Here is a 26,520-nt window from a genome sequence, read left to right on the forward strand (position 1 = left end):
GCAGCCTCCTCCAGTGATGTAAAGCCCAGCAGCCTCTCCCAGTAATGTAAAGCCTAGCAGCCTCCTCCAGTGATGTAAAGCCCAGCAGCCTCCTCCAGTAATGTAATGCCCAGCAGCCTCTCCCAGTAATGTATTGCCCAGCATTCTCCCCCAGTAATGTAATGTATTGCCAGCAGCCTCCTCCAGTAATGTAATGCCCAGCAGCCTCCTCCAGTAATGTATTGCCCAGCAGCCTTCCCCAGTAATGTATTGCCCAGCATTCTCCCCCAGTAATGTAATGCCCAGCAGCCTCCCCCAGTAATGTATTGCCCAGCATTCTCCCCCAGTAATGTAATGCCCAGCAGCCTCCCCCAGTAATGTATTGCCCAGCATTCTCCCCCAGTAATGTAATGTAATGCCCAGCAGCCTCCTCCAGTAATGTATTGCCCAGCATTCTCCCCCAGTAATGTAATGTAATGCCCAGCAGCCTTCCCCAGTAATGTATTGCCCAGCATTCTCCCCCAGTAATGTAATGTAATGCCCAGCAGCCTTCCCCAGTAATGTATTGCCCAGCAGCCTCCCCCAGTAATGTATTGCCCAGCAGCCTTCCCCAGTAATGTATTGCCCAGCAGCCTGGGCCCAAAGTACTGACATTAGAGATGAGCGAACACTAAAATGCTCGGGTACTCGTTATTCGAGACGAACTTTTCCCGATGCTCGAGTGCTCGTCTCGAATAACGAACCCCATTGAAGTCAATGGGAGACTCGAGCATTTTTCAAGGGGACCAAGGCTCTGCACAGGGAAGCTTGGCCAAACACCTGGGAACCTCAGAAAAGGATGGAAACACCACGGAAATGGACAGGAAACAGCAGGGGCAGCATGCATGGATGCCTCTGAGGCTGCATAATCGCACCATTATGCCAAAATTATGGGCAACAGCATGGCCATGACAGAGTGACAGAATGAAGCTAGATAGCATCTAAAACATCCAATAATTGACCCTGACACTATAGGGGACGGCATGCAGAGGCAGCGGCAGCAGGCTAGAGAGTGGCATGGCGACATACCCTAAATGGACTCAGGCTTCAAACCAATGGGTGGCAGAGAGGAACCAAAGGAGGTGAGCAAGAAGCGCTCAAATAATATCGGTACATGATAAAAGTTTGCCAGTATATTTTGTGGATTACACAGCAGGGTGGCGACAAAGTTAACATGGAAGCCATGAAAACAACCCAAAATTCTGCCTGACACAGCTCGTTTGATAAGGGGACCATGTATGGAGGCAGTGAACTAGTAGTAGATTAAAGGTGCTGCAGTTAAAACTATGTTAGTTGGATCTTGGCATGGAGCTGGCGCTCCGCTGCCAGGCGAGCTTTCGCCAATCCAAGCCCCTGTCTCTAGGCTACTCCCCAAACAGCACTTCTAAGAACCTTTTGTATAAGATCAAGTGTAGTAGCGTTCTTATAAGTTTAGGATATGCCGGGTGAGGGGAATGTAAACAGATGCGCAAGAAGCGCTGAAATAATATCCCTAAATGGTAAAAGTTTGCAAGTATATTTTGGGGATTACACAGCAGGGTGGCGACAAAGTTAACAACTTTGATGTGGAATGCCCTGTAATAGCTCTTGGGCGGTGTGCCTTTTATCGCCTAGGCTCAGCAGTTTCAGCACCGCCTGCTGTCGCTTAGCGACGGCACTGCTGCTGTGCCTAGAGCTACCGACTGATGGCGCCATGCCCACGGATGGTAATTCGGAGGAGGAGGAGGTGGAGGAGGGGTGGGAGGAGGTATAGTAGGCCTTTGAGACCTGGACCGAGGTAGGCCCCGCAATTCTCTGCGTCGGCAGTATATGACCAGCCCCAGGGTCAGACTCGGTCCCAGCCTGCACCAAGTTAAGTGTAGTAGCGTTCTTATAAGTTTGGGATATGCCGGGTGAGGGGAATGTAAACAGATGCGCAAGAAGCGCTGAAATAATATCCCTAAATGGTAAAAGTTTGCCAGTATATTTTGGGGATTACACAGCAGGGTGGTGACAAAGTTAACAACTTTGATGTGGAATCCATGAAAACAACCCAAATTTCTGCCTGACACACCTCGTTTGATAAAGGGACGATGTATGGAGGCAGCTATATGGACGACTTTTGGAGGTAGCAATGGAGACAACGTGTGGAGGCTGCTATGGAGACAATTTAATTTGGATAGTGCCTGTATGTGGCAGTCCCAAACATTTTTCAAACCAGAGGAGCAGGTAGGTGGCCCTCCAGTAAAATGGGATAGATTGAGTGCCTGTATGTGGCAGTCCCAAAAATGTTTCAAACCAGAGGAGCAGGTAGGTGGCCCTCCAGTAAAATGGAATAGATTGAGTGCCTGTATGTGGCAGTCCCAAAAATTGTTCAAACCAGAGGAGCAGGTAGGTGGCCCTGCAGTAAAATGGAATAGATTGAGTGCCTGTATGTGGCAGTCCCAAAAATTGTTCAAACCAGAGGAGCAGGTAGGTGGCCCTGCAGTAAAATGGAATAGATTGAGTGCCTGTATGTGGCAGTCCCAAAAATTGTTCAAACCAGAGGAGCAGGTAGGTGGCCCTGCAGTAAAATGGAATAGATTGAGTGCCTGTATGTGGCAGTCCCAAAAATTGTTCAAACCAGAGGAGCAGGTAGGTGGCCCTGCAGTAAAATGGAATAGATTCAGTGCCTGTATGTGGCAGTCCCAAAAATTGTTCAAACCAGAGGAGCAGGTAGGTGGCCCTGCAGTAAAATGGAATAGATTGAGTGCCTGTATGTGGCAGTCCCAAAAATTGTTCAAACCAGAGGAGCAGGTAGGTGGCCCTGCAGTAAAATGGAATAGATTGAGTGCCTGTATGTGGCAGTCCCAAAAATTGTTCAAACCAGAGGAGCAGGTAGGTGGCCCTGCAGTAAAATGGAATAGATTGAGTGCCTGTATGTGGCAGTCCCAAAAATGTTTCAAACCAGAGGAGCAGGTAGGTGGCCCTCCAGTAAAATGGAATAGATTGAGTGCCTGTATGTGGCAGTCCCAAAAATTGTTCAAACCAGAGGAGCAGGTAGGTGGCCCTGCAGTAAAATGGAATAGATTGAGTGCCTGTATGTGGCAGTCCCAAAAATGTTTCAAACCAGAGGAGCAGGTAGGTGGCCCTCCAGTAAAATGGAATAGATTGAGTGCCTGTATGTGGCAGTCCCAAAAATTGTTCAAACCAGAGGAGCAGGTAGGTGGCCCTGCAGTAAAATGGAATAGATTGAGTGCCTGTATGTGGCAGTCCCAAAAATGTTTCAAACCAGAGGAGCAGGTAGGTGGCCCTCCAGTAAAATGGAATAGATTGAGTGCCTGTATGTGGCAGTCCCAAAAATTGTTCAAACCAGAGGAGCAGGTAGGTGGCCCTGCAGTAAAATGGAATAGATTGAGTGCCTGTATGTGGCAGTCCCAAAAATTTTTTAAAACAGAGGACCGGGTAGGTGGCCCTCCAGAAAAATGGAATAGATTGAGTGCCTGTATGTGGCACTCACAAAAATTGTTTCAAACAGAGGACCGGGTAGGTGGCCCTCCAGAAAAATTAAATGCATGAAGTACTATAGCAAGAGCCAGTGGGCCCTGTCAAAAAATAGCCATTTTCCTCTGCTTTACTGTACAAAGAGGAGGAGAAGGAGGAAAATGAGGAGGAGGAGGAGGAGTGGATCAATTATTCAGGTTGAGCTTCCTTCACCTGGTGGAGATTGGAAATTCTGAGAAATCCAGCCTTTATTCATTTTAATAAGCGTCAGCCTGTCAGCGCTGTCAGTCGACAGGCGTGTACGCTTATCGGTGATGATGCCACCAGCTGCACTGAAAACCCGCTCGGACAAGACGCTAGCGGCAGGGCAGGCAAGAACCTCCAAGGCGTACAGCGCCAGTTCGTGCCACATGTCCAGCTTTGAAACCCAGTAGTTGTAGGGAGCTGTGTGATCATTTAGGACGATGGTATGGTCAGCTACGTACTCCCTCACCATCTTTCTGTAAAGATCAGCCCTACTCTGCCGAGACTGGGGACAGGTGACAGTGTCTTGCTGGGGTGACATAAAGCTGGCAAAAGCCTTGTAAAGCGTACCCTTGCCAGTGCTGGACAAGCTGCCTGCTCGCCTACTCTCCCTCGCTACTTGTCCCGCAGAACTACGCACTCTGCCGCTAGCGCTGTCAGAAGGGAAATACTGTTTCAGCTTGTGCACCAGGGCCTGCTGGTATTCATGCATTCTCACACTCCTTTCCTCTCCAGGGATGAGAGTGGGAAGATTTTGCTTGTACCGTGGGTCCAGGAGAGTGAACACCCAGTAATCGGTGCTGGAATAAATTCTTTGAACGCGAGGGTCACGGGATAGGCAGCCTAGCATGAAATCTGCCATATGCGCCAGAGTACCAACGCGTAAGAATTCACTCCCCTCACTGGCCTGACTGTCCATTTCCTCCTCCTCCAACTCCTCCAACTCCTCTTCTTCTGCCCATACACGCTGAACAGTGAAGGACTCAACAATGGTCCCCTCTTGTGTCTCGCCAACATTCTCCTCCTCTTCCTCCTCATCCTCCTCCACCTCCACCTCCTCCGATATGCGCTGAGAAACAGACCTCAGGGTGCTTTGGCTATCAACAAGGGAATATTCTTCCCCCGTCTCTTGTGACGAGCGCAAAGCTTCCGACTTCATGCTGACCAGAGAGTTTTTCAACAGGCCAAGCAGCGGGATGGTGAGGCTGATGATGGCGGCATCGCCACTGACCATCTGTGTTGACTCCTCAAAGTTACTCAGCACCTGACAGATATCAGACATCCACGTCCACTCCTCATTGTAGACTTGAGGAAGCTGACTGACCTGACTACCAGTTCTGGTGGAAGTTGACATCTGGCAGTCTACAATCGCTCTGCGCTGCTGGTAAACTCTGGATAACATGGTCAGTGTTGAATTCCACCTCGTGGGCACGTCGCACAACAGTCGGTGAGCGGGCAGTTGGAGGCGGCGCTGCGCTGCCCTGAGAGTGGCAGCATCTGGGCTGGACTTCCTGAAATGCGCACAGATGCGGCGCACCTTCGTGAGCAAATCAGACAGATTGGGGTATGTCTTGAGGAAACGCTGCACTATCAGATTTAACACATGGGCCAGGCATGGCACATGTGTCAGTCTGCCGAGTTGCAGAGCCGCCACCAGGTTACGGCCGTTGTCACACACAACCATTCCCGGCTTGAGGTTCAGCGGTGCCAGCCACAGATCAGTCTGCGCCGTGATGCCCTGTAATAGCTCTTGGGCGGTGTGCCTTTTGTCGCCTAGGCTCAGCAGTTTGAGCACCGCCTGCTGTCGCTTAGCGACGGCACTGCTGCTGTGCCTAGAGCTACCGACTGATGGCGCCGTGCCCACGGATGGTAGTTCGGAGGAGGAGGTGGAGGAGGGGTGGGAGGAGGAGGAGGCATAGTAGGCCTGAAACACCTGGACCGAGGTAGGCCCCGCAATCCTCGGCGTCGGCAGTATATGAGCAGCCCCAGGGTCAGACTCGGTCCCAGCCTCCACCAAGTTAACCCAATGTGCCGTCAGCGATATATAGTGGCCCTGCCCGGCAGCACTCGTCCACGTGTCCGTGGTCAGGTGGACCTTGTCAGAAACGGCGTTGGTCAGGGCACGGATGATGTTGTCTGACACGTGCTGGTGCAGGGCTGGGACGGCACATCGGGAAAAGTAGTGGCGGCTGGGGACCGAATACCGAGGGGCGGCCGCCGCCATGAGGTTGCGAAAGGCCTCGGTCTCTACTAGCCTATAGGGCAGCATCTCCAGGCTAAGCAATCTGGAGATGTGCACATTAAGGGCTTGGGCGTGCGGGTGGGTTGCACTATATTTGCGTTTCCGCTCCAGCGTCTGGGGTATGGAGAGCTGAACGCTGGTGGATGCTGTGGAGGATCGTGGAGGCGACGATGGGGTTTTTGTGCCAGGGTCCTGGGCAGGGGGCTGACTAGCAGCTGACACAGGGGAAGGAGCAGTGGTGTGCACGGCCGGAGGTGAACGGGCTTGTTGCCACTGAGTGGGGTGCTTAGCATTCATATGCCTGCGCATACTGGTGGTAGTTAAGCTAGTAGTGGTGGAACCCCTGCTGAGCCTGGTTTGGCAAATGTTGCACACCACAGTCCGTCGGTCATCCGGTGTTTCCTTAAAGAACCTCCACACTTCTGAAGATCTAGCCCTCGCCGCAAGAGCCCTCACCACGGGAGCTTCACTAGTTGACAGTGGCGCTGATGCACCAGCTCTGGCCCTGCCTCTCCGTCTGGCCCCACCACTGCCTCTTCCAACCTGTTCAGGTCGAGGACTCTCCTCCGTCTCAGAAGCACTGTGTTCACCCGGCCTCTCAACCCAGCTTGGGTCTGTCACCTCATCATCCTCCGATCCCTCAGTCTGCTCCCCCCTCGGACTTCCTGCCCTGACAACAACTTCCCCACTGTCTGACAACCGTGTCTCCTCATCGTCGGACACCTCTTTACACACTTCCACTACGTCAAGAAGGTCATCATCACCCACAGACTGTGACTGGTGGAAAACCTGGGCATCGGAAAATTGCTCAGCAGCAACCGGACAAGTGGTTTGTGACTGTGGGAAGGGTCCAGAAAACAGTTCCTCAGAGTATGCCGGTTCAAATGCCAAATTTTCCTGGGAGGGGGCAGACTGGGGGGGAGGAGGCTGAGGTGCAGGAGCTGGAGGAGTGGCGATTTCGGTGACATGGGTGGACTGCGTGGAAGACTGACTGGTGGTGGACAAATTGCTCGAAGCATTGTCAGCAATCCACGACATCACCTGTTCGCACTGTTCTGGCCTCAACAGTGCTCTACCACGAGTCCCAGTAACTTCAGACATGAACCTAGGGAGTGTAGCTCTGCGGCGTTCCCCTGCTCCCTCATCAGCAGGTGGTGTCTCACCCCGCCCAGGACCACGGCCTCTGACCCCTGCAGTAGTTGGACGCCCACGTCCCCGCCCTCGTCCTCTACCCCTAGCCCTCGGGTTAAACATTTTTAAAATGAGAGTTATAACTTTATTTTTTTTTTACTTTTTTTTGTTTTTTTTTGTGTTTTTTGTTTTTTTTTTGTGTTTTTTGTTTTTTTTTGAGTTTTTAAAACCAAACAATGCTATCCTATTGCTATGGCTATTTTCTAGCCAAGTATCAAAGGAAGCACAGTACTATGCCAGATGAGATGACACTGAGTTATTGCCTAATAGAAATCCAACCCCTACTGAATTTTGCCACTTCGGCCTTTGCTATGGATATGTGCGCCACTAAGCGCAGAACACAGCGGTCGCAAGTCCCACTACAAATTGCTCAGAATTGGCAAGTACATGCACTGCAGAAACTACAGCCACCAGCAGATCAACCAGAAATCAAATATATAGAACGCTACTGTAGGCTTCAAGATCAAGAAGCTGTTTGTATTCTCCTATGGCTATTTTCTAGCCAAGTATCAAAGGAAGCACAGTACTATGCCGGATGAGATGACACTGAGTTATTGCCTAATAGAAATCCAACCCCTACTGAATTTTGCCACTTCGGCCTTTGCTATGGATATGTGCGCCACTAAGCGCAGAACACAGCGGTCGCAAGTCCCACTACAAATTGCTCAGAATTGGCAAGTACATGCACTGCAGAAACTACAGCCACCAGCAGATCAACCAGAAATCAAATATATAGAACGCTACTGTAGGCTTCAAGAAGCTGTTTGTATTCTCCTATGGCTATTTTCTAGCCAAGTATCAAAGGAAGCACAGTACTATGCCGGATGAGATGACACTGAGTTATTGCCTAATAGAAATCCAACCCCTACTGAATTTTGCCACTTCGGCCTTTGCTATGGATATGTGCGCCACTAAGCGCAGAACACAGCGGTCGCAAGTCCCACTACAAATTGCTCAGAATTGGCAAGTACATGCACTGCAGAAACTACAGCCACCAGCAGATCAACCAGAAATCAAATATATAGAACGCTACTGTAGGCTTCAAGATCAAGAAGCTGTTTGTATTCTCCTCTGGCTATTTTCTAGCCAAGTATCAAAGGAAGCACAGTACTATGCCGGATGAGATGACACTGAGTTATTGCCTAATAGAAATCCAACCCCTACTGAATTTTGCCACTTCAGCCTTTGCTATGGATATGTGCGCCACTAAGCGCAGAACACAGCGGTCGCAAGTCTCACTACAAATTGCTCAGAATTGGCAAGTACATGCACTGCAGAAACTACAGCCACCAGCAGATCAACCAGAAATCAAATATATAGAACGCTACTGTAGGCTTCAAGAAGCTGTTTGTATTCTCCTATGGCTATTTTCTAGCCAAGTATCAAAGGAAGCACAGTACTATGCCGGATGAGATGACACTGAGTTATTGCCTAATAGAAATCCAACCCCTACTGAATTTTGCCACTTCGGCCTTTGCTATGGATATGTGCGCCACTAAGCGCAGAACACAGCGGTCGCAAGTCCCACTACAAATTGCTCAGAATTGGCAAGTACATGCACTGCAGAAACTACAGCCACCAGCAGATCAACCAGAAATCAAATATATAGAACGCTACTGTAGGCTTCAAGATCAAGAAGCTGTTTGTATTCTCCTCTGGCTATTTTCTAGCCAAGTATCAAAGGAAGCACAGTACTATGCCGGATGAGATGACACTGAGTTATTGCCTAATAGAAATCCAACCCCTACTGAATTTTGCCACTTCAGCCTTTGCTATGGATATGTGCGCCACTAAGCGCAGAACACAGCGGTCGCAAGTCTCACTACAAATTGCTCAGAATTGGCAAGTACATGCACTGCAGAAACTACAGCCACCAGCAGATCAACCAGAAATCAAATATATAGAACGCTACTGTAGGCTTCAAGAAGCTGTTTGTATTCTCCTATGGCTATTTTCTAGCCAAGTATCAAAGGAAGCACAGTACTATGCCAGATGAGATGACACTGAGTTATTGCCTAATAGAAATCCAACCCCTACTGAATTTTGCCACTTCAGCCTTTGCTATGGATATGTGCGCCACTAAGCGCAGAACACAGCGGTCGCAAGTCTCACTACAAATTGCTCAGAATTGGCAAGTACATGCACTGCAGAAACTACAGCCACCAGCAGATCAACCAGAAATCAAATATATAGAACGCTACTGTAGGCTTCAAGAAGCTGTTTGTATTCTCCTATGGCTATTTTCTAGCCAAGTATCAAAGGAAGCACAGTACTATGCCAGATGAGATGACACTGAGTTATTGCCTAATAGAAATCCAACCCCTACTGAATTTTGCCACTTCAGCCTTTGCTATGGATATGTGCGCCACTAAGCGCAGAACACAGCGGTCGCAAGTCTCACTACAAATTGCTCAGAATTGGCAAGTACATGCACTGCAGAAACTACAGCCACCAGCAGATCAACCAGAAATCAAATATATAGAACGCTACTGTAGGCTTCAAGAAGCTGTTTGTATTCTCCTATGGCTATTTTCTAGCCAAGTATCAAAGGAAGCACACTACTATGCCAGATGAGATGACACTGAGTTATTGCCTAATAGAAATCCAACCCCTACTGAATTTTCCCACTTCGGTCTTTGCTATGGATATGTGTGCCACTAAGAGCTAATTTTACTAAAAGGAATTGGACCAATTGTCAGGCAGGGTTCCACTAAGAGCTAAACACAACGGTAGCAAGTCCCCCTGCTAATTCCTCACAAAATGGTAAAAGATGCAAATTAAAATAAAAAAAGTAGAACGTTATTGTAGCCCTAAGAAGGGCTGTTGGGTTCTTTGAGAATCACTCCTGCCTAACAGTAAGCTAATAGAACACCCTAACGCTTTCCCTGAGCAGCAGCAGCTCTCTCCCTAGCGGCATCCAGAGACAGAATGATCCGAGCAGCGCGGCCAGCGGCTAGTCTATCCCAGGGTCACCTGATCTGGCCAGCCAACCACTGCTATCGACGTGTAAGGGTACCACGTCATGCTGGGTGGAGTGCAGAGTCTCCTGGCTTGTGATTGGCTCTGTTTCTGGCCGCCAAAAAGCAAAACGGCGGGAGCTGCCATTTTCTCGAGCGGGCGAAGTATTCGTCCGAGTAACGAGCAGTTTCGAGTACCCTAATGCTCGACCGAGCATCAAGCTCGGACGAGCATGTTCGCTCATCTCTAACTGACATACTTATCCTAATAAATCATTACCAATAGAGAAGTCATTGAAGAAGCCTCTTACCTTTCACAAGCTTCTCCTTGCTAATGTCCAAGTCTATTATCTTCTTATAACAATTTCTTGCCTATGGAAAAAAATATGGCATCTACAGTACAGTATTACATGTTTTGAAAGGTTTTAATTACCTCTGCATACTAATCTACCAACCATGGAAAGGGCAAGACCTGTTCCCCCACATAAATATGAAGTCTCATGCAAATATTTTTTATTCCATGTTATGTTCCCAGCACTTTGGTTTGTGAATTCTTGAGAATTCTTGAGAGTTTTAGAAATGGTTCAGAAATATCTTTTACCTCATCATCAGCTATTCCTCTAAAATGGAAATTTGATCCTAACTGTCCATGACCAATCTACCTCCCAGGACCTTATGATAGTATTCATGGATACAAGCATAAGGTCCCGGAAGGTAGAAGAAAAGTGCCCAACCCCTTTAATAATATCAAGAAAATTATATATACTGTTTAAACAGCCTCAGTGTCCATAAGATTTTATTTTCATAAGTTCAACCAAGGAGAAGTGTTAAAGGGTTGAAGTACTGAATGAGCAAATCTTGTAAACCATAAGGGCTTTATGAACAAAATATCCATATACAGGCGGTCCCCTACTTAAGAACACTCGACTTACATACGACCCCTAGTTACAAACGGACCTCTGGATATTGGCAATTTATTCTACTTTAGTCCTAGGCTACAATAATCAGCTGTAACAGTTATCACAGGTGTCTGTAATGAAGCTTTAGTGTTAATCCTGATTCTTATGACAACCAAACATTTTTAAAATCCAATTGTCACAGAGACCAAAAAAGTTCTGGCTGGGGTTACAATGATAAAATATACAGTTCCGACTTACATACAAATTCAACTTAAGAACAAACCTACAGACCCTATCTTGTATGTAACCCGGGGACTGCCTGTATATTAATTATACAGTGAATGAGACTTGTATGCTATAGCTATAAAATTCCTTTAAGATTCATTAGTCTTTGCTCATTACTAAGACCACATTGCTATATTCAGGGCTTACCTTTAGATAGTTTTTCAGGCCCAGGTGAGCTTTCCCCATATGGACGTAAGCCTTTACACACGTCTTATCACACTAAAAGAAAGTCATAGAAATAAAGGCTGCACAGCACTAATAGCTCAAACACACTTGAGAAATAGAAATACAATTCATGAATCAAAACTCTTTAATTTTAATTACTATTATCCTCCCTTTGGCTTGTACTGTATGTACAGTATAGAATATTATGGTATAGAAAATATACATATTGGGGCACACATGTCAATTTTTAGCTTGCCTATTTCTTTTTTTGAGACTTTTCATGGTTCTTGTGCTCATTTGGGACTTTTTTTGCGCCTAGCACAGTCTACTTTTATATTTCCCCATTGTCTAGTTTTCTGCAGTGTTCCCTGAGTTATCATCTGAATCCAGATGTAAAAATTATAACTTACATTTTAAATCTACAGCTGAACCTGGACCAAGCCATAGAAATTAGCTTAGAACTCAACATGACTTTTGAAAATTTTTTGTGGCTTTTGTTTTAAAAAATTGCAAATTCCCTAAAGTCCAAACGCTGCATGTATCGATAAGGAAAAAACGCTAGGATACATCTGACCAGCAGAAAAGCCAAGAAAAAAAACAAAAACAAAGCCTGACTTATGCATGTGCAACATTGGGCTCAAAACTAATTTGATATTTTTGAGCCTAACCCAGAGAAGGCGAAAGGGTATTTACGCAAAATCTCAGTCTACGGCCCCATCTATGGCAGCTGTATGCTAGCTGTATGTACTGCAGCTAGCATACGGCCGTCATAGGAGTGCATTGTGCATGGCACGGTACGGTGAGTACCCACGTGTCAATGTACTGTGCCATCGTCAGAAAAAGATATAATGTGCCTTTATCTTTTGCCATAACAGCGGCAGGCAGGATGTCTCTATATGGAGAAGGAAGGGGTATCAGCGCTCACCCCTCTACCTCTCCAGCCAAACATATGCTACACCCAGGTCCCAGCCCATGCATAGTACACGTTCGTGTGCAAGAAGCCTTACCAAGATCTACAGTATGGGGTGGAACTTTCAGATCATAAGAAAGTCAGCCGCCCATCCCACAGGTAAGATCATCCTTTGGTGTTGATTCTTTATGCTTTATTCATAATTTTAAGCTTTATGTAAGCCTCAACGCATAACTTATAAATACAGTAAATTACTATAGCTCTGGCCTTACTACCACCATGGGAGTAATATTAAATCAGGTGAATTGCTGCATCTGTGGTTTTTACTACACCTCAGGAGGACTCATAAATTTTGTAGGTTGCTCTGGCGGTGATGTTTACTGTACCCACTGGAGTACTTATAAATACTGTATGTACCATATTATAATTATGCCGACTCCTTCTATAGGATAGACGGTCATTTTAAATCATGGATTTAGGAGTCTGAAAAAAGTCAAGACAGCATATGGTCAAATGTCATATATTTGCAATAAATCCATGTAGCGATACTAGAGTATGCCATGGATTTAGTTGATATTATGTATGAATTTCTTTTATAATACTTTTTTTTTTAGCCACATCATAAACTACTTTCCAGAGTATTCGGTCTCCTTTTTAGGCTATTATTTGATTGCTTTTACCGGTTGGACTTGATGGACCTCTAGTTATTTAAATTTTTTTATGGGTCAGGTAAAGTTTGGTAAAAGATTCAGTGGTTGCCTTTTATCGTCTTCCATAACACTGTGTCAGGATTCGGGGTGTATGAATACCCTGGACCACCGCGGGAGGTGGTACGAGCCGACACCTGGGACCGGAGTCCAAGTGGCACCTGGTCTTCACCAGAGCCTGCCGCAAAGCGGGTTGGACTTGCTGGGACTTGCTGCGGCAGGATACCACCTGGTCGTTCCACAAGTGCGACTGGCCCGCGGTGGCAGCCGAGGTCTAGGTACCTTAACAGGAGACAGTCTCGTGGTCAGGTCCAAGCACAGGGTCAAGGCAGGCGGCAGAGATGAAGGGTCAAGTCCTATCCGGGGTCAGCAACGGGAGGTCCAGGCAGAAGGGGACGGGAACACAGGCACGGGAACACAGGCACAGGAACACAGGCACAGGAACACAGCAACACGGGGGAACACAGGTAACATGGCAACACAGGACTCGGGAGCAGGAACACACAGGAAGGCAGGGAGGAAAGCTGGAGGACACAGAAATGAAGGAATACTCGCAAGGAAGCTTTCTCTTAGGCTGTGAGGCTCAAAGATCCGGCAAGGGTCACAGAAAGGAGCAGAAACGTATAACAGGCCAGCGCCAATTATTGGCGCGCCTGCCTTTTAAATCTTAGAGTGACGGGGTCCCTAGGAGACGGGGACGCGCGCCGAGCTGCGGGAGCCACAGAGGACATCGCGGGAGCCAGGGAAGGTGAGCAGGGCCCGTGACCGGGGGCATGCAGCAGGAACACGGGTGCGCCCGCGATCCGAGACAGCGATCGCGGGTGCACCCGTGACACACTGTCAGAAGGCTGAAATGTGCATAGCTTTTACTATTTTCCAACTCTCTTTTCTATAATATCTAGATAGAGAGCCAGAGGCCGTGGTACAAAAAAAAAAAAAAAAAACCATATTTACCATTCTCCAGCCCTCCAGTTATGTCCCTGCCTTTAACACTAGTAGGTATATGTATATTGCTTCATGTATAGTTCTACCTTAAGAAGCAATTTTCTATTTAAGCAAAGCTAACTCTAAGGTAATGTAGAAATGTAGAAATACTAATCACAGATGGGTCTCACGGCTATAGTGATATGGCCTCCACTGAAATTTTAATTAACTCAATTGAATTGACATAACGTTTCTCTGAGCCACCCGAATTTGGAGTTAGTAGAAAGTTTGCATTCATGGGAACAGCTTTTTATGTAGTTAAAATGGCTTTTTAAAAATTTCCATTGACTGTAGGGGGAAATAAGCTTTAATTGAAAAGTACTTAAATTACTTTCTATTACCTCCCAAGGTGTGTGCAGAATGTGCAATAAGAATTTCTCAGTGAAGGTAGATGTTTTATGATTCAATTTCGAAAAGGTATTAATCCGTTAATTGTAGGATTTAAAAGCCGCCCTGCAGTTTACTTATTTTAATATGTTTTTTCATTATAAACATCAACCAGTTTGTTTAATTCTAAATATGTATTTTAGAAATGACCTTGGAAGACAAATCTTATAAAGTTGGATTTTTACCCAGAATTCAGAACTCATATGTCCTTTATCTTGATCAACTTATGTGTCGAGAAAAATATCAGCTTCCGGGGGAAAGAAATGATTATTATACTATTCACTATGTCAACATTTTTTATACTATGTTACTTTTACAGTGTTTACACAGAGTAAGGCAAAAATATGAATTCTGTCCTGACAAAAATTCATGATAGTATGAATTTTATTTGTATGTTTCCTCGATGAGCTCATAAATGACCCCTGGGAGACTTTGGGGCTCATTTACTTACCCGGTCCTGCCGCAATCCCGCGGCGCGTTGTCTGGCGTGGATTTGGGTTCTGCCAGGATTCACTAAGGTCCATGCGCCTGATATCCAGTAGGTGTTGCTGCTGCGCCGAGGTCCGCCAGAGTTCACCTGCTTCTTCCCGGTGCATGCAAGTGCTAGATAATGCAACACATTTGGTTTTTTAAATTCCGCAATTTTTCGGAATCCGTCGGGTTGTCCAACGGCTACGCCCTCCCCCCGATTTCTGTCACGCCGAAAGACGATTGCATGCGCCAAAATCCCAGCAGAATTCGGTGCAAAACGGAAAAATTCGGGAGCACTTAGTAAATGAGCCCCAATGTATAAGAGCCCCAATTACAGTGGGAAAAGGGCAACTCTGTGGAAACTTTTCACACCTTGTGATCAAGTGATCATTGCTTGATTCTAACTACAGATGAGTGAAATTTGTTATTTGTATGTTTCCTCGATGAGGTCATAAGTGACCCCTGGGAGACAATGTATGAGAGCCCCAATTACAGGGGGAAAGGGGCAACTCTGCGGAAACTTTTCACACCTGGTGATCAAGTGATCATTGCTTGATTCTAACTACAGATGAGTGAAATTTGTTATTTGTATGTTTCCTCGATGAGGTCATAAGTGACCCCTGGGAGACAATGTATGAGAGCCCCAATTACAGGGGGAAAGGGGCAACTCTGCGGAAACTTTTCACACCTGGTGATCAAGTGATCATTGCTTGATTCTAACTACAGATGAGTGAACCATACAAGATTGAATGTGCCGAAGCTCCGCCAAAGTTTTAAATTGATTCAGTTTGGGTTCGAATTGAATCGGTCCAATTATTACTATTATTTACTCTGAAACTGAAGGATTTTGCTGCAAGAAAACTATGTAACCAAGGGCAACTGTTCCGAAATATTATGCTTAAGTTGCAAAATAAAAATGTATATCCTGAATATCCTCAATATCCCAATACCTCACACAAGTCAGCTTGTATATATACATGATCCATCCCTTTCACACAAACAGGTTATAATTAATCACACTAGTGACGTCAGTAAATATCTATAAGATATATCTTCTACCTCTGGGCAGTGTAACTGTATAGAATTATAAACGCGAATGGAAAAAGTACCACAAATAGATAAAAATAAAATCAACAGGAAAAAGAAACATTTCATATGTCACGCCACGTTTTTGACTAAATTGGATGCAGAAAATATAGGAATGCAATTACTAATACCACCATAAACAGGTTTTATAAAGGCAGATGATTGAGCAAGAAGACAACATATTAGGGCCCTGACAGCTGGAGTGTCGTACAAAGGATGAATGAATGCTTTAGTTATGTAATTGCAGGTTGCTGATCTAATGTCTCTACTTGCCTGCGTCATTTCCTCCCCCACAGTGATATATTCAGCCTTTAAGTCAAGTATTTCGTAGAAACTGCTAAAGGCACATGTTCCCCTGCTTACGTCCGATAAAAGAATATTACAGTTACAATACTGAACCCTACAGTATGTCTGGAATCTGTCAAAAATTTAGCAAGACATAAAATACCCTATATCAGCGGTGGCGAACCTATGGCACGGGTGCCAGAGGCGGGACTCAGAACCCTTTTGTGGGCACCCGGGCCATCGCCCCAGCACAACAGACAGAATCTTCCTGCAGTTCGAAGCAACTTAGAAGATGCTGCTTTCAGTCATATTTTGATACTTACATCGCTACTTGGGACTGTGGGAAGAGGGAGAATGAGTAGACAGGGCCAAATTATCTGTTGAGAACCTCCTGCTGGCCCCACGATTCTCTGTGTACAGAGGGAAACTGGATAGAAGCTAAAATGGTGCGAATTTTCCATCTTTCTACTGTGTTGCTGTCCTCAGGAGGCCAATATGATTGAAAGTTGTTAAACAGGGAGCAATAAGTTTCTGCTTTAATTTTTGGTTGGCACCTCACGATAAATAAGCAGGGTTTGGGGTTGCAGTTTGGGCACTCGGCCTCTAAAAGGTTCACCATCACTGCACTATATTGCCCTAAGAATTAAGTAGAGCAGCTTAAATAGGCAATTGATGACACTGACCTGAAACTGAAATAGTTACCTGCTGGAGATCCCACCTCTAAGACCTTCACAGATTACAATAACAGGAATTTGGAATCTCGAAATTACATGACTACAGTATGGAGGCGGTTGAGTTGAGCAATGGTCACATGTGCTCTGGTTGCTTTATTCGGTGGCACTCTGCTATCCCAATCATTGCCCATAAATTGGAAATAGTTCATTTAAATAATTCCATGCCTTAGATGTGACTTTAATCTTTAAAGAAAAGACAAGTTTTGACCCACTCTGTTCAACAAAGGCTTGAGATGGTGTAAAAATGTCCTCATTATATGCTTATGGCTTTTCAATGAAGAGCAAAATCAATGCATTCTATCGGGCCACATAAAAATTGAGCATTAGGCGGCTGTCTTTGTAGATTTCATACACTCTGGATGCAGTCTCCATACATTAGCCCAGATTTATTATTAGTGAGGCAAACTGCACTATGGGCAGATAAATGAAGACCGGCACACAGTCTTCATTAATTTGGTGCCACAATTATGTGAGGCTTGCCGAATGCGAATGTGCACGCCTAATATAGTGCACATGTATTTATGTTCAAACTCCCCCAGAATACTGTCTTCTTCAGTCAAGAGATACATGTGATTTGAACTACCTTTGTAGGAATCAGTGTCGGTTCCTAATATTTACAGTTTTATTACCTTAAAGTGAACTTGTCACCAAGAATGTCATTTTTAGCTGGTGACAAGTTCCAATAGTTTATGATATGCTGATTTAAAAAATGCCTTCGTCAGGATTCTGAATCACATCAGAATTTCAGAATTCTTTACTTTACATTATCTCGCTCCCTACCAGCAGCAAGTGGTGAGTCCCAGCGGGTAGCTGCAGCCTGTGTCTCCTCTCCTCCACACTCATACAGCTCACAACCCCTCCCCACTTCCTGTTATGTGCATTGGGGAGGAGACTGAGACATGAGCACACACAGGCTGCAGATGCCACCACCTCCCCCTTGGACTCACTACATGCTTCTTAAAGAGGGCCAGGATAAAGTACTGAAATAATTCAATCTATCAACAAATCAAAAGTTGTGGATGTTTGAAAGAAAAAGTTTTGAAGATAAGATTTTTTTTCCTTTTAATTGATCTATAAAAAGCATAGTTGTGCATCACATCAAGTGTAAATAATTTACTTTAGACATAGCTAATAGTAAATATAAGGAACAACTTACCTTCAATGCCCACTCACAATCACGTATAGCATTTTCATACTGTTTTAGTTTTATGTAGGTCTAATAGAATGAAAAATACACATAAATTACATAAGTTATGGGGTGTGTTAGTTACAGCATTTTTGCACAATCTTTATCTAACCTCCATTAGTTTCAGATGTGCCATAATCAAGAGTTACATAATAAGCCTGTATATATAAGCTATTCATGCAATCATACTTCACTAGTCCCCAGGTGATAAAAACACAATACATTTGTATTACATATGGTGTAGGGATCAGCTGCAGAAACTACTCAAGGCTAATGAAGCATTACTTGGTGCTCTTGTTTATCAAGGGGGGTAGCTGCAAATGTTTAATATAAATGGGTATGATCTTGGATTGGCAAGAGAATGCAAGGATCACTAATCTCTCCATACCGAGGATAAACTCATTGCTTCATTTGATAATGTGTTCCCCATTTGTAACTTTCATTTTGGAGTGAGAAACTTGTTGGGACTTCTAAGCAACGTTTTAGTCAAAATATCACAAATCCACTCCAAACGTCAACACCTGGGTGGTTATTCTTCATAGTATGGTGTGCCAGATATTTCTAGGTTCCAGCCCCTGATCAGGCAAACGGCAGTGCAGCTAGGAACAACTTGCTTTAGCTACTACACAGCCCGTCCCATCACCATTCACAGCCCCCTACACACCCACTTGGCGTGGAAGTTATGTAAGGCAGGAAATATTTCAGGGCTTGTTCTGTACCTGTATAAAACCAAATGTATAAAGCGGCCTAAACTCTAATAATAAATGAACTGTGCAAGAGCCATCTAAAGAGCTCCTAACCTGCTCCACGTAAGATACTTTCTAAATGATAAATGTGTTCATTGGCTTGAGTTGCGTCAATTATATACCAAGACGGACTTAATGAGGACACTGGACTCAGGGACAACAGTTACAATAGTGCACCCCAAAGCTCCAGCGCCCCCATCAGCTCTGTCTTATTTATCATTACGCTGCTCCTTGGGACAGTTCTATGTATATTTTTGGAGCTCCGGAGCCATCAGATTCATTAATGTTGCTTTGGTCTTTTAATAAATGTCCTTATGGTCTACTTTCTTTTTGTTTTTTTCAAAAAGTCCCCAAAAAAGTCTCAAAATGCATAAAAAGTCCCAGCACCTACACCAGAAAGGGGCTGGAGTAACTTTGAGACTTTGTAAGGGACTTTTTGCAAAAATTCCAAGTCATAAATTGGGCTTTGGTGTTGCACTAGAAGTAACTCTACCTTTTGCCAGATTAATGAAGAGGTGGAAATAGTCCTGTGAGACTTTTAACCAGTGAAGTTCCAAAAGACCTCAATGTGACTTTTTTGACTTTTTTGAGATCAGGACATGCTAGTCTTAAAGGAAACCTACCACCACAAATCTACCTATAAAGGTAGATCGGGTGGTAGGTGAATCAATGGGACGTGAGGATAGCCCTTTTAAGGGCTAATCCTCACGTCGCCGCACTTTTTTGTAAACTTTTATTACCCTAATATGTTAATTTTGTTATGCGGCTACTTGGGTGTGGAGTAGCCGCATCTGAGGTTACACGAGGCGGCTACTCCACGCCCCGGTAGCCACTTTACCCCTCCTACTCACCATGTTCGGCGCGCAGCTGCTCGTAGCTGCGCGCCCTCGTCCGCCGATCCTGCCGTCTGCGCATGCGCAGAACAGCAGGCCCGCGCCTGTGCGGTCACTGCTCCGAAGCCGGGGCTGCACAGGCGCGGGCCTGCTGTTCTGCGCATGCGCAGACGGCAGGATCGGCGGACGAGGGCGCGCAGCTACGAGCAGCTGCGCGCCGAACATGGTGAGTAGGAGGGGTAAAGTGGCTACTGGGGCGTGGAGTAGCCGCCTTGTGTAACCTCAGATGCGGCTACTCCACGCCCAAGTAGCCGTATAACAAAATTAACATATTAGGGTAATAAAAGTTTACAAAAAAGTGCGGGGACATGAGGATTAGCCCTTAAAAGGGCTATCCTCACGTCCCATTGATTCACCTACCTCCCGATCTACCTTTATAGGTAGATTTGTGGTGGTAGGTGCCCTTTAATCAATGGTCCAGCACAAGCACACTATTCAGACTGCAGAAAAACAAGCGAGTCACTGAGAAATCAGCAGGTTGTGACTATTTACCTTAAATGGCATTCTAGTCATATGTTTATTTAGGTTTTATCCTTACCTGAGCTCGATTAGTATATAAGACCTGCATGTCTTTCATTTTTTCGAGTCCTTCACTGTAACGTTGGATTGCAGTTTCATAGTCACCTTTTGCAAATGCCTCATTTCCTAGATCTTTTAGAGCTGTGAAAAAAGAGAGTCTGAGATTAATATCTCATTAGGCAGTACAGTACATCACGTCTGGGTATAGATTGGTGAACAAAATACTGATCACATTTGGCCCTGATTGTAGCCAGCATAGAAAAGCTAAGACAGCTGAACATCGCACTTGAACATCGTACTTGCGAGTGTGATGCACTGAACTTGCATCTTACTCGCAGCGGGTGCTGCCTGGATCGCCCAGCCCAAATGATGCAAATCGGAACCGAACTCAGCATGTCAGTTCAGTTCTGGTTTGTAGCGTTTGGGCCGGGTGGTCTAGGCAGAACTCACTGTGAGTGTGATGCGAGTTCAGCATATCACACTTGCAAGTGTGGAAGGGGCCTAACTCTTGGGAATTTACCACGTGCATTCTGTTTTTCTGTTTTTTTCTTTTTAACAACTTGTTTTGGCACATTCTTTGATTTGCAGGTTTTCTTTGCAACAATGACACTCCACCTGCAGAGTTCCACGCAACTGAGTTTTCTAGTATTGCTTCTGATATATCATCCAAATACAGATGTTGAAGTCTATTTAAAGACGTGCAACAAGTTAAAAAGTCACAAATTTTGCCGCAAAACCACAACAATCCCCTCCTGGCATAAGAAATAGATTCAAATGAGTAGCGTGAATACACCACAGACCTAATGATTAATTACATAAAAAATTTGAGATTTATGTGTGGCTAACCCACTACCTCTTCTTGGGTGAAAAGAATTGAACTTCTGTTGAGAAGAAAGGACAAATGAAGTCTCCACGTCGTAATGACTCCAAGTGATATGAACATGTGTTCTACCTGCTATACATTATACATTAGAAGTGCTTTGTACTAAATAGATCAGGATGTTCAGAGTGTGTTGCATTCACCAAAAACCGGGGCAATTCAGGTAAAAACGGCGCAAATCGGTAATATTTGGGAAACCCGATGAAGAATAGCGATTCGGGCCCTTAGTAAATGACCCCCATAGTCTCTTCCATTAACACAGAGGGAAAAAAAAGTCAAGAAGAACTGGAAGATGCCTTCTCCTTTAACACTATGGAGATTTTTTGGCTTTCCAATTTCGATGCTGAAAACAACACATCAGTTGACTTATCTTGATTGATGATGAGCTGTATCATGGTTGGTCCTCAAAGGCAACTAAATATTTAAAAGTTTTTATTGTTTAGTGTATGAACAACCTCTAAAAAGAAAATGACTTGTTGTTTTCCTGAATCATTTTCACCTTTAATGCCTAGATTCTCAGACAAAAGTAAGGTCTATTGAACATCTATCATTGAACATTTTTTTACCGTCAGCAGTAATAGTTGCTATAAAGCTGAAAATTGCTGTATGAATTATGTTTGTGCACTTGATAAGTGCTTCATAAAAATCCTCTGATAAAATGATCTGAATCAGACTTTGGTTCATGGAAGGACACCAGGTTCTCATGTTCCTGATAAAACATTGTCTGTGACCTTATCAGACCGCAATATTTTTTTTTTTTGATTATTCATAATGAATGAAACAACAGTAGCTTTGTCATATTTGCATTGTGATACTTCTTCATTGAAAAAAATGTGACCTTATGCTTTGGATAAAAAAGATCAGGAAAAGTTTTAAATATCAGATGCCACAAAATGCTTGTAACTCACCAGATGTTGGTTATTTAGAACTTTAGAACTCATTATTTAAAGAAGTTGTTCAATTTAATACATTTATAGATAAGAGGCTCTTCAGGGCAACAGAGAAATAATAATTTATTGCTTCCCATTATCCTTGCCCTCACATTACCGATCCTGCTGTTCCTTATTGTACTACACTTCCTGTAAAGGCAACACAGTAACTATGCTGCTCAACCAATCACTGTTTGAGTCTGGTCATCATCCCAACCAGTGATTGGTTGAGCCACTTCTTCTAATGTTTCCTGTAATGTGTGGATGATATACAGAAAGGTAAGTACAGAGGGCACCATGGGTTAAATAATGTAACAGTGGAAGTGTGCAGAACAGCATTGTATTGAGTCCATTTGCCTATATTTTTGTATCTCTTTTTCACTGAAAAATAATAGAAAACATGTCTCGCGTGATATGGGTCGCGGGCTCACCCGTGCGCACCTGTGCCCGCTGGCGTGGTGCATGCATTGCTCACCCCTCCCCACTCCTGATTCCTGTCCGTCTCCTAGGCCCGCACATCGACTTCAGGAAATTTAAAGGGCCGACGCACCGTTAATTAGCGCTGGCCAATTCCTAGAAATCTACTTAAACCTGCCTCTCCCTGCACACCCTGCCAGATCTTTGTGCTCATGCGTAAGAGAAAGCTGTTTCCAGTGAGTTATTACCTTGTATTGACCTCCCGTTGTGATCCCCGACCTGATCCTGATCCTCCGCTGCCAGCCCTGACCTCCTGCTCCATCTCCATCTCTGACCCTGAACCTTTGCCACCTGTCTTGACCTCCTGCCTGTCCCCGACTACGAGATTGCCTGCCGACGTTGTACCGCGACCTTGGCTGCCACCGTGGACAAGTCAATTTTGTGGAACAACCAGGTGGTACCAGGCTTCAACAAGACCAACCTGCTTTGCGGCAGGCTTTGGTAAAGACCAGGTGCCATTTAGATTCCGGTCCCAGGTTTCGGCTTGTTCCATAGTCCATGGTGGTCCTGGGGGTTCACTAACCCTGAGCCTTGATAATACACATCACTGAGTATTATGTACTAGTAGAAAAGAATGTGAGCTCAAAACAGAAAACATTAAACCATAATAAACCCACCTCCTGTTTTAACCCCTGTAAAACAATTAAAGGGTTAACAAACTTCATAAAAGTTGTTTTACGTACGTTGAGGGGTGTCGTTTCTATAATGGGGTAATTTATGGGGTATTACATTTATTTAGGCCTCTCAAAGTGATTTGAGCAGGTCCCTCAATAGCAGGATTTTGTGTTTTTTATGAAAATGTGAAAAATCGCACCTAAAGTTCAAAGCCCCATAACATCCTACAAAAATAAGAGTATGCATAAAAAACATGGAGGCATAAATAAGAGATTCGGTGAATGTTAGTTATTAAGTATTTTTGCGGTTATGACTATGTATGGAAAAAGTAGAACATTTTGAAGTTCGAAAATCAAGAATTTTTCCATATTTTTACCAAATATCTGATTTTCTCATAAATAAATGCAAAACATACCACCAAAATTTTTCAACTAACATGAAGTACAAAGTGTCACGAGATAACAGTTTCAAAATCAATTGGACATGTTAAAGCGTTCCAAAGTTATAACCACTTATAGTGACACAGGGAAGATTTGAAAAAATGGGCCGTGTCAGGAAGATGAAAAGTGGCTTCGGCGTTAAGGGGTTAACTGTCTAGTGGCCATTATTGGGTACTGCATTTCAGTCCCAGGTGTAGCACCGACTATTATGACTGGTTTAACCCCTTCACGCTCCGTGACGGATATATCCGCCACGGAGCTGTGAAGGTTGTATGAAGAAGGCTCACGGGCTGAGCCTCCTTCATACAGAGATGGGCTTTGCTGCATATCGCAGCAAAGACCCATCGCTTGCACCGATCGCGGGTGTTAACTTTTTCTTTGCCGCCGGCAAAGTCGCCGGCGGCACTTTAAATTTGGCGGCGCGTGGGCGCCGCCATCTTACCTCCGATCGCCGCTCCCCCGAACGTCATCGGGGGGCGGCGATCGGTTGCCATGGTAGCCTCGGGTCTTCGTTTGACCCGAGGATACATGGCTTCTGCATATGCATTACAATGAGCCTGTGGCTCATTGTAATGTATAGTGAGCAGAAATGCCATATACTGCGATACAGCAGTATTGCAGTATATGGCAGGAGCGATCAGACCATCTAGGGTTAATGTACCCTAGAGGGTCTAAGAAATAGTGGGAAAAAAAAGAAAAAAAAAAGTTTAAAAAATGTAAAAAAATAATAAAATATTAAAAGTTCAAATCACCCCCCTTTCCCTAGAACTGATATAAAATATAATAAATAGTAAAAATCACAGACACATTAGGTATCGCCGCGTCCCAAAATGCCCGATCTATCAAAATATAAAAACAGTTATTGACGGCGGTGACCTCCGGAACGGCAAATGGCGCCCAAATGTCCAAAACGCGACTTTTACACCTTTTTAGATGACATAAAAAATGTAATTAAAAATGATCAAAATGTCGCACAGTCCTCAAAACGGTAGCAATGAGAACGTTGGCTCATTTCGCAAAAAATGACACCTCACACAGCTCCATGCGCCAAAGTATGAAAAAGTTATTCGCGTCAGAAGATGGCAAAATTTTTTTTTTCTTTTTTGTACACATTCGTTTAATTTTTGAAAATGTATTAAAACGCAATAAAACCTGGATAAGTTTGGTATCACCGCGATCGCACCAAACCAAAGAATAAAGTAGAGGTGTTATTTGGAGCGCAGAGTGAAAGTCGTAAAAACTGAGCCCACAAGAACATGACGCACATGCAGTTTTTTTCAATTTTTCCACATTTGGAATTTTTTTGCGGCTTCCCACTACATGGCATGGAATAATAAATAACATCATGGGAAAGTAAAATTTGTTACGCACAAAATAAGCTCTCAGACAGCTCTGTACACGGAAAAATGAAAAAGTTATGGATTTTTGAAGATGGAGAGCGAGAAATTAGCGAAAATACCCTGCGTCCTTAAGGGGTTAACTCATTAATCAGACGTGACAACTCTGTAATTTTAGTTAATACAGGAAACAGCCCATTTGATGTGTTAAGTTAGTATCTAAACACACTAAGGCCACGTTAACCAGATACACGTATATGAATAATCTGCTTCCTGATTCCATTTACCAGTTGCTAGAGCTTTATTCTGTCTTCTTTTTTCTGTACGTTCACTGGCATCTTTTTCCAGAAGGGCAATGAAGCTTTCTAGTGGAAGAAATACGAAGGACATTATTATATTTGTGCATTTTACCAGAGTAGATGTACAAGAGTCAATGTTCATCCCTACCACATAGTTCTAGGAAATAATGTAGATTTACCACTTTATGACATGACTTTCCGTAACATAATATCATGATATTCTGAACATAAGTCATTGAAACGACATCTGGCGGAGTAACTAAGAATCTAAGCATTTATTTAAAGAAATTGTAATATCCTCTGTCAGTTACCTGATCAGTAAAACACGCAGGCACAACCAGAATTGGCACAAGCTATCAGACTGGGAAGCGGTGGCAAACTCACCCTGCAATGCTTCTGCAGGCTACTTCCCTGCCTAAAGCAGATATAGCAAACCAATATCAGTAACCTAACTAACAAACACTGCAAGGTGAATAAGGAGAGCTTACTTTGTCTAGCAACTGCTGAATCGTGGAGCAGTTGGGTGGGATGATACCAGCGAAAAACCAGCATACACACATGGACACAGAGGGACAAACAACAGATACAGACAAAGAAGAGGAGTCGTCCAGAACTGGGTCTAACTAGAGAGAAGTTGAATAAATGTAGCAGAGGTAGAATACAAAGAAAAGCAAGGTAGCAAGATGCAGAAATAGGGAAAGTGTATGAGGAGACTACTAGAACCAGCAAGATGACATGGGACCAGACAAGTATATAAAAAAGTTCCTGAAGGCCTCCTCTAACAGCTGACTGGATCAGCCATCCATCACTCTAATAACCCCTGCTGGTCAGAGCTGGGCGGCCAAGAGCAGGGTGTGGCTTAATCAATCAGAACACATCAGTAGCCTAAGCCACAGATCACACAAAACACAAAGGAAAATTAATTCCACCTACCTAAGCCTCACTCTGCGGACAGAGGAAGACTTGGCATGGATGTTCACATATCTCATTAAAGTTTTTTTTCCCCTAAAACACATTTATCTTCACAGGATGGAGGATGGAAGTATAAGTGGGATCAAACTGCTGCACCCCCCCCCCCACACACACACACAATCAGAAACATGGGGGATGCAAGCCTTGAAATGGAAACTTCCAGCAGTGGGTCAGAGTATAGGTCTTGCAGGAAGTCTACTGAATTCAGTGGGATTTACGGCATGGTTCTTAAGCTGACCTCTTCCCAACCCAACAAGACCAGCACAGACATTCAGACTTTCCTCCCTGGTGCCATACAATGACCTCCGATGCAAAGGCTATACACCGGCAGACACAATGGCGCTCTTTAAAAAAATTGGCTGTACCAGTTTTCCGGAGCATTTTGCACATACATATATACATACATACATACATGTGCAA

The 26,520-nt window shown here is 44.5% G+C and overlaps 1 protein-coding gene across 2 annotated transcripts in view; it reads right to left on the reverse strand.

Annotated features, from left to right (window-relative positions):
- The window catches only part of TTC12 (tetratricopeptide repeat domain 12), a 114,531-nt gene that overhangs the window by 70,804 nt on the left and 17,207 nt on the right, over nt 1–26,520 (reverse strand). For both annotated transcript variants that reach the window (XM_072155862.1, XM_072155861.1), the window contains exons 5-9: nt 25,117–25,194; nt 20,171–20,292; nt 17,964–18,023; nt 11,226–11,297; nt 10,206–10,266 (exon numbers count right to left, since the gene is read on the reverse strand). In XM_072155862.1, the coding sequence (XP_072011963.1) occupies nt 10,206–10,266; nt 11,226–11,297; nt 17,964–18,023; nt 20,171–20,292; nt 25,117–25,194 (393 nt within the window). The remainder of the gene's footprint in view (nt 1–10,205; nt 10,267–11,225; nt 11,298–17,963; nt 18,024–20,170; nt 20,293–25,116; nt 25,195–26,520) is intronic.

Source organism: Engystomops pustulosus, chromosome 6, assembly GCF_040894005.1.
Source record: "Engystomops pustulosus chromosome 6, aEngPut4.maternal, whole genome shotgun sequence".
Taxonomy (NCBI): domain Eukaryota; kingdom Metazoa; phylum Chordata; class Amphibia; order Anura; family Leptodactylidae; genus Engystomops; species Engystomops pustulosus.